The sequence below is a fragment of the Anthonomus grandis genome, chromosome 17 (assembly GCF_022605725.1).
Source record: "Anthonomus grandis grandis chromosome 17, icAntGran1.3, whole genome shotgun sequence".
In the NCBI taxonomy this organism is placed as follows: Eukaryota; Metazoa; Arthropoda; class Insecta; order Coleoptera; family Curculionidae; genus Anthonomus; species Anthonomus grandis.
The window spans coordinates 18,991,990-19,001,177 of record NC_065562.1 but is presented as its reverse complement, the minus strand read 5'-3'; the positions used below and the strand labels follow the sequence as shown (position 1 = coordinate 19,001,177).

Below are 9,188 nucleotides of genomic sequence, written 5' to 3'. Positions count from 1 at the left end.
CAATCAGGTCGTAGAGAATCCTCTTAATTATCCCCAATGGCGAATTGAAGGAAATTTACTTTACAAGTATGTGAAGTGTTCTTACCCGTCTCTTCGAGATGATGAAGATTTCTGGAAGGAAGTAGTACCCAAGGATCGAACGTATGATTTTGGAAGAAAATCATGATCATTCTTTGGCTGGTCATGAAGACATACGAACGATTGAAGCGTCGTTATTATTGGCCAAAAATGAGAGCTGATGTCCTCCGATATGTTAGGCATTGCGCCAAATGTATTTCGCAAAAGCCCCTCCGGGAGCGACAATTGTTAAGATGCCATCAGGCAGTCGAACGGTAAGTTCATAAATCTGTTCTTATTCCACCGAAATCATTAGCCTTTTTCATGGGTTCCGGGCTCGTAATTCTAGATTCCAATCCTTTCCCCCCTCTTGGTTTCACGGAATTGACAAATTTTCTCTTGAAACTTTGCACCTGTTGAAAAAATGATGAAACAGGCGCAAAATGAATTTCTTGAAAGAATCTCTCTTCCAATTTTTAATGCACTATCCTTCTTGGGTAATTTTCAATTTGTCTCCATTAATATTTTGTTTGAGTAGAGCTTCAAATTACTTAATTCAGAACCATTTGTTCATAATTGCTTTATTATTCTAGATTTGTTCATTGGTTCTACACAAATGAGTAGGTAATAGAAACACAATAATTCCAGGCACTTGATTTGTGTTATTGAAAATTCCCAAACAGTCTCACTAACCACACGCGCTTCAACTGCTTGGAAGTAATCAAACATTAATTTAACACTTAACGGGGAATAAATAAGAGAAAGAAAATCGAGTTTTTCTATACATTTTATTAAAAACAAATTTAAATTTGGCATTGATGAAACAAATATTTATCAACGCGTATAAAAAAAGAAAACAAAATAAGAAAAAGGTACTTCATTGCGTATAAAGTACTATTTTAAATCACGACGATCCCCCATAATAAAAAAAAAAAGTCCGAACAATTGGTAATTTGTGCTGGGGACGAACGGCTTAAAATATACAGTATAAAAAGTGAAACCGAAAAAAAAAGCGCGTTAAATTTGTATCTTAATACGTCATACTATATAATAATAGAATTAAAAATTATTTATATTACACAATGTACAAGACATACTTAAGATTAGTTTGTTGAGGAGGGAAACGGTTACCTGCATGCGTGGTGGTATGCGTTCTGTTTCGCAAATTATTAGTAAAAACCCAAGAAGAAAACAACAACAACAACAAATAAAATAAACTCATTCTATGTCAGAAAAAAATACTTGTCATGGTATTTCCTCCGCCCAATTTTTCGACAATATATACCCCGCGTCATATAATACATCGGCCGGTTATCACAAAAGAACGCGAAAAGTAAACCTTAATATAAAAATAATAAAAAAATAATAATAGTTATATAAAAAAGGAAAATTAGCTAAATGAACGCGATGTCAAACTTTGCGTTTTTTCAGTTTCTCTAGGGCCTCTTGCAGCAGCTGATCGTACGAGTCTCCCCCGTTGGTTTGCGAGTGGTAGTATCCGTCGTCCCTTACGTTATCTAGAAGTGAGAAGGGATGGGGGTAAGAATTAGTATTTAGCCGCAATATTATCGATAAAAATGATAAATAATTTCCTGTTATAATATAACAGTGTGTCCCATTTGTTAAGCACCCACTGGAAACAGATGATTGAGTTTAGGAGACTGTAAAATAAGGCTCCTAAGAGTCCCAGGAGCGTCCTTTTTGCTGTAGATTTTCTATTAAGTTATTAATTGTCAAAAAGAGAGGGCAGGGGTGAGAGTGACAATATTAGGAGAAAAAAGCGTGTAAAGAGTAAATGAGAAGTGTCCCTTTAAGGTTAGAAAAAGTGTAACAATGGTAAGCGTTTTTAGTACAATTGGTTCAAAGGTTTTTGTACTGTTAATTGAGATTTTCTTCTTAAGAACTGTACTAATTAAACATTTGTACTAACGACGGTCTTGTGCAAAAGTTGTGGTAATAGGAGGAAGAGGGTGGTGGTGCGAGACCTCTGTCCTCGCACAAGGGTTTTTTTAGTAGAAATTCTTAAGTAATACTGAAGTCTTAATATTTCGTTCAGTTTTCTATTAAAATTGTACAAAAAAAAAATCCTAAATCTTTCAGTATAAATGCAGAAGAACTTCTCTATGTTATAATTCTTCTAAAAAAGTTCGCAATTTCTCCAATTATCGAAATTTTTGCATTTAAATTAAAGCAATTGAAAAATTCTTGATGATGCGAGACCTCTGCCTGAGAGTTTTTTTTTTAGTACAATTTTTAACTAGAAACAGAATTGGGCAGAACAGAGGCTTCCTCTAGTTATTACAATTTTTGCATCTAAATTGAAACACTTGAGAAATTTTAGTGATTTTTTTTGAAGTACATTTTTTAAAAATTGTACTAAATTCAACTCAGGACAGCACAGTACAAACTTAATATTAAACACCCTATATATCGACCTAATGATGACTTATTATGTGAAACGTGGAATATTTTATGACCATGTCTTAACTAAACAAAATCTTCTTTCCTCCTCCCTCTGCTCTCTTTATAAATAAAATAAAAAAAGAGAGAGAGAACGGAGATATTAATTTAAGAAAATCCTCGCTACATAATTAGCCCTCCCAGTTTTAGTTTTTGGACAATATCTTGTTTGGTATGCATTTTAGGAAAAACCTTTTTATAGGAAATTAAATTCTGAATAATTTTCATAAGTTAAGATTTGTTCGTATTTCCATTACTAACGGAGTTATTTAGAAAAACACTCACCTAAATCCGAGTACGCCGCCTGACAAAACTCCCTCCTACCCCCGAAGCTGATTTTATACTCCGGAAACGTCTCGTCGTCGTTTCCGTGCTCGTAAGCCTTATGGGCCGACTCTTTATACTTAAAAGTGACGAACCCGTAATTATCCCTGTGCGAAAAAGAGAGACAAACATAAGGAACCTTGATAAACAACAAATAACAACGAATGAAAGCAATACAAAAAAAAAGAAGCGTACAAGTGCGAGTACCCGATATCCCGAAAGTGCAGGCTGACTTTGGTGATGGTACCGAATCTCTCGAATTTCCTCCGTAAATCGTCTTTGGTGGTGCCGGTTTTGATTTTTCCCACGTAAATTATCCGACGCTCCTCCACCGCGTTCAAATGTTCCCGTTCAGCGGTGCTGTTTCTTCTTCTTCTTCTTGGTCTGCTCCCGGGGGATCTTGATCTGGATCGGGAGTAGGACAGTCTGGAAAAAGTGAATTTTTAATTTTTTTTTTGTTGGAAAATATTTTATGACTGCTGCCTCAAAAAAACGGTTATTAGGTTGAGTGGTTTACCTGGAGGAGGCTCTGGAAGAGTAACTGTAGCTGCTGGAACGGGAGCTGTACGAGCTAGTGGAACTTCTGGAACTCATCGAAGATCCGGAGGTTTTCCTGCTCCTGAAACGCCATCATGGAATTATTTTTTTTGGTTTTGGATTTTTCAGGTTTTGATGTTAGTTTTTTTGAAAATAACTTTTTTGGTGTAAATTTCTGGAAGATTATTTATAAGACTTTTTTGTAGAAAATTAAATTCTGAATATATTTTGTCTCTTATGATTTTTTCATATTTTCAATATAAACGGAGTTATTGCTACCTAAATGGTCCTTGAAGGCGGATTCCGAGACTCTATTTCAGTTTTTCGAAAATAACTTTTTTTGGGTAAATTTTTGGAAAAATGTTCATAACACTTTTTTCTAGAAAATTAAATTCTAAATAAATTTTGTCTCTTATGATTTTTTCATATTTTCAATATTAACGGAGTTATTGCTACCTAAATGGTCCTCGGAACCGGATTCCGAGACTCTATTTCAGTTTTTCGAAAATAACTTTTTTTGGGTAAATTTTTGGAAAAATGTTCATTACACTTTTTTCTAGAAAATAAATTCTGAATAAATTTTGTCTCTTATGATTTTCTCATATTTTCAATATTAACGGAGTTATTGCTACATAAATGGTCCTCGGAGCCGGATTCCGAGACTCTATTTCAGTTTTTTGAAAATAACTTTTTTTGTGTAAATTTTTGGAAAAATGTTCATTACACTTTTTTCTAGAAAATTAAATTCTGAATAAATTTTGTCTCTTATGATTTTTTCATATTCTCAATATTAACGGAGTTATTGCTATATAAATAGTCCTTGGAACCGGATTCCAAGACTAGATTTCAGTTTTTTGAAAATAACTTTTTTTGGGTAAATTTTTGGAAAAATGTTCATCACACTTTTTCATAGGAAACTGAATTCTGAATAAATTTTGTCTCTTATGATTTTTTCATATTTTCAATAATAACGGAGTTATTGCTATATAAATGGTCCTTGGAACCGGATTCCGAGACTCTATTTCAGTTTTTCGAAAATAACTTTTTTTGGGTAAATTTTTGGAAAAATGTTCATTACACTTTTTTCTAGAAAATTAAATTCTGAATAAATTTTGTCTCTTATGATTTTTTTTATATTTTCAATATTAACGGAGTTATTGCTACGTAAATGGTCCTCGGAACCGGATTCCGAGACTCTATTTCAGTTTTTCGAAAATAACTTTTTTTGGGTAAATTTTTGGAAAAATTTTTAAAACACTTTTTTCTAGAAAATTAAATTCTGAATAAATTTAGTCTCTTATGATTTTTTCATATTTTCAATATTAACGGAGTTATTGCTACATAAATGGTCCTTAGAACCGGATTCCAAGACTATATTTCAGTTTTTCGAAAATAACTTTTTTTGTGTAAATTTTTGGAAAAATGTTTATTACACTTTTTCATAGGAAATTGAATTCTAAATGATTTTCATCTCTTAAGATTTTTTCGTATTTTTCATATTAACGCGGATATTGCTACTTAAATGGCCACGTTGCAGCTGAATTCCTAACACTCATTTCAATTTTTTGGAATTAACTTTTAATGAAGAAAAAATTCCTTAAACTTTTTTATAGGAAATTGATTTCCAAACAATGTTCACCCCTTAGGACTTTTAGATATTTTCAATATTAAGGAAGATATAGACGAAAAACCTCGCCTCAATCAGTTCCTACGTACCTTCGGGACGTCACCGAACCATCGGAAGAACTACTGCTGGACACCCTCCTCTTCCTAGTTTTCCCCCGTCTCCTCTGCTCGATTAACGAAATATCCGTCTGCGTTTCCGCGTCCCTGGTTTCGCACCTGGGACGGTCCTTCTCCAGGAACACCACCTGTTTGTGCTCCCCGTGCACCTCGTCTTTAATCGGTTTCTCCTCATTTTCCTTCTCATTTTTTTCCAAAACCTTCGGGATCGTTTCGATTACGGAGGAAATGAGACTGCTCCCGTTGATTTTATCGCTCGCTCGTTCCAGTAGCGGTTTTATCTCTTGCAGTTTCACCACCGGTGCCAGGGGATCCTCGTTCTTTTTCACTTTGATGTCGGTATTCACCCCGAAACTGACGAACACTTTACGTTCCAAATTGTCCGGGACTTTAGGGGGTTCCGTTTTGATGTCCGTCATGTTGTCGCGCGGGGTGGTCGGTTCCTCCTGTTTTATTGGGGCGGGGGCTTTCGGGAGGGCATTGAGCACCTCCTGGGCCATCTTCCGAAGTTTTTCCTGGTGTTTTAGCATTTTCTGATGGGGGTCCTCGGGACCGGGCCGTTTGTGACACGAGTTGTTGTTTTGCGAGTGTGTCGTTTTCGGGATCATTATGCCGTTGCGGCGCTTTTTGTACTCTTCTAGGTTTAGTTTCTTTTTTTCGTTCTTTATGGTTGTCAGGGTTGGCGGTTCGATTTGGCGGATTGTGTTGGCCTAAGAAACCGAAGGAAAAATGCGTTTTAGCGAAAATGCTTATTGGGCTTTGTTATAGGAAATTAAATTCTGGATAATTTTCAACTCTTATGATTTGTTCATATTTTCAATATTAACGGAGATATTTGCAAAAAACCACGCTACAAAATTGATCCTCTGGAAAAAATTCTAGTGTTAGTTTTTTGAAAATATCTAGTTTGCTATGCATTTTAGGAAAAAACTTGATTAGACTTTCTTATAGGAAATTAAATTTTGGATAAGTTTCACCTCTTATGAATTTTTCATATTTTTAACTATAACGGAGATATTCGGCAAAAACCCCGCTACATTATCGTTCGAACCAACTTACACATTGTACTGTCATAAACTTTAATCCCTTATTACAGTAAACACCCTCAAACAATAAAAAAAGGACCTTCTTCTTGAAAAATCCGTTTATCTTCATATACTATTTATTACCATAATCCTAAGAATGTCCAAATTTAGATAATTTAATCTTGCTTAAAAGAACCCTTGCAATAAAACTATTCTTTTCTGGGTGAATTTTTGGGTACCTGATGTACCATAAACACAATAGATTTTAATGTTTTCCTTAAATGTTTAATAATTTAAATGAATCAAGGAAAGCATTTAAGTTACTTACTTTTAACAGGGACACCATCAAAGTCCCATCGGCATTTTTCACCGTAGGTTGCCTACTAATAATTCCTCCTTTATCCTCCTCCTTAACACCACTAAATCCTGTAGAATTCCGGTTTTTACTCGAAACAATTTGCTTGGCGGTACTGCAATAACTGTGATCCAAATGTACCGTGGCACAATCGACCGGTACTTTGGGCGGTTCTTCCTCCTCCTCCTCCTCTTTGACCCCCGGAGGCGGCGTAGGCGGTTCCGATTTTTCACTTTTACCCTTTTTTTTCACGTTGGCTGGGGGGATCGGTTGTATCACAGTGATCGGTTTCCGTTTCCCCGAGGAGGATTCCTTGATCCGATTGATCAGATCTTGGGGCAGCGAGGCTAAAACTTGACGGTTTCCCGCGGGGGCGGCTATAAGGGGCGGCGCCAGTTTTGGTACCGGTGGCGCCGGGGCTAGTTTTTGTACCAAAGGCGGCGGTTTTGGTACCGTCGGTTTTCGGTTATTGGTTGTGGCTGGTTTGGGTTTGATTACTGCCGAAGTATACATTTTATTATAAGAATTGCTTATTTTACTGTAAGCCTGGAAGAATTTTATTTTTAGTCCAGGCAATTATTGAAGCAAATGAACCTCAAATGCCTGGAAGAATTATATGTATTTATTCCAGGCAGTTGATGACCTAATTGCCTAATAATCCCACTTAATAAGCGAATGAACCTCAAATGTTTAGAAAAATTCTGTTTTTATTCCAGGCAGTTGATCCCTTTAGATTCCCAATGTTCCCATTTAAATCAAAATTAACCTCAACTGCTGGGAAGAATTCAACTTTTAAATAAATGATTTACCTTTCTGTTCCAACTTCTTCTCCACTTTCACCTTTTTCCCCTTAACATCCTTACATTCATCGACATTTTCCTGGATAACTGTGGGCTCGCACTTGATTTGCACTTTCACATCCAAACTTAGATTTTGGCACTTGGTTTGTTCGATGTTAGTCACCTCTGTGGCTTCGAATTGTTCCAAAAGATCCTTTATGTCTCCCGCTTCTAATATTGTCGAGCTCTCCTCCTCTGAGACGGTTTCTATGTCCACATCACATTCTGAGTCTTCTTCTTTTATGGTCTCTTTAATCGTCCTTTGGACTTTCAGGTCCGAAGAGTCTTCTGAGGTTTCCTCTATAATATACTTTTGGGCTTTCAAGTCGATTTTCTTCATTCCCATTTTTAGAACCTTCTCGGTCCTCTTTGGTTCTTGTGGTTCCACTTTTATACTTTTCCTGGTTTGTTTATCTTCTTCAAACACATACTCGGCTATATCGAAATTCGTCAGTTCTGAGCTACTGAAGCTGGCATTTAAGATGTCCGATGACTCAGACTCGGTTCTATAACTGACCCTTCTACATGCCCGTTTGTTCTCATTTTCCTGTTTCATATTGCACTCAATATTCAAGGAGGGAAATTTAAAATCATTAAATGTTTCGAGAATATGTGGTTCCTGCTGGAAAGTTGACAGTTGTTCTGTGGTACCAATTTCTTTTGACTCTTGCTTAATCTAAAATGGGTATATTTCATTTATTTTAGCTCCCTTAAACGAGAAGGAAACTATTCTACTCTTGCTATCAATTAAAGAAATCATTCTCAACTGCCTGGAAGAATTTTTGCTTTTATTCCAGGCAATTGATCATCTCAAGTTACGAAGGAACTTTACATATTAATCCATCCCTTTAAAACTCTTACTACCAATTAACAAATCACAATCTTATGACCTTAATAAATATTCAAGCATACCCAAAAAAAAAACACTCAAGGTTAAAGTACTTACATTTGTTTTTTGCTCCCATACAGGTTCCCAATTTTGTTCCTGAACAAAACCGGGCAGTTCGGTGGTGATTGAGGGCAAAACCACATTTTCACCCTGTAACCTGAAAAGTCCCTCTACAATGAAAACCACCCTGACCCTTAAACTGTTTAAGACAACTTACTGCCTCTCAGTTCTATCAGTTTCCCATTCAAACAATTCTGTAGGGGGTTGTCTCATAGGTCTGATCTCTTCAAATAGATCATCAGGGTCATCATTTGGATCTGCTGTGAAACTTGTGGAATCACTTGAGCAGTATTCCTACAACGTTTAGGTGTTAAATGACGGATGTTTTTTTGGCCGATTAAAAGCGTGTCCTACCATATAAACAGAAGAAGTGAACGTGAATTGTTCATCTTCCCTATACAGGCCAATGTCCATGGTGTCCAGTTGAGTGTAACAGATTTTTCGGGAACGATCACTTGTCGGTGGTTATATCCACATGTTAGATCACAGATCCTTAACCGAACCACCGAATTGACACAAAACCACCAGGAATTACAAGGATTTTCAATTGAAAATTGGGGATTTCTTTAGGCCGACACGTTTTCGAGGTTAGGACAGATTTATGTCGCGATTCACGTGTAGAATACCGAATTAACGGGGTTTTTTTACTCGAGGGGCACCTTTGGGGGCGGTACCGTGTTGTTTACCACTAAAAACCCGGCAGGGTTAAATTGTACCACGGTAATGGTTTGTTTTTAACAGGAGGAATTTTACACGTGAGACACGACATTACCTCGGCCCAAACACCACGATTTGTTGCTTCCCCCTCCACTATCAAAGATTTTTTGACATATTACAGGTTTCTACGCTGGATTTTGTGACAGTTAACCCGTTTTGTTTCAAAGATGGCGTCATTATAC

The 9,188-nt window shown here is 36.4% G+C and overlaps 1 protein-coding gene across 2 annotated transcripts; it reads right to left on the bottom strand.

The window, feature by feature from the left end:
- Positions 1-826: 826 nt before the first annotated feature.
- On the bottom strand, positions 827-9,096 carry LOC126746358 (peroxisome proliferator-activated receptor gamma coactivator-related protein 1). Of its 2 annotated transcripts, none has more exons than XM_050454583.1 (10): positions 8,644-9,096; positions 8,447-8,583; positions 8,287-8,386; positions 7,311-8,016; positions 6,475-6,998; positions 5,095-5,831; positions 3,359-3,460; positions 3,037-3,267; positions 2,803-2,948; positions 827-1,574 (listed from the first exon to the last, which is right to left on the bottom strand). In XM_050454583.1, the coding sequence occupies exons 1-10, from the start codon at positions 8,701-8,703 to the stop codon at positions 1,468-1,470; spliced, it is 2,850 nt and encodes a 949-aa protein (XP_050310540.1). In that variant the 5' UTR covers positions 8,704-9,096; the 3' UTR covers positions 827-1,467. The 2 variants fall into 2 exon arrangements, with proteins under 2 accessions (XP_050310540.1, XP_050310541.1); XM_050454584.1 differs by having other exon boundaries at positions 3,049-3,267.
- Positions 9,097-9,188: the final 92 nt, after the last annotated feature.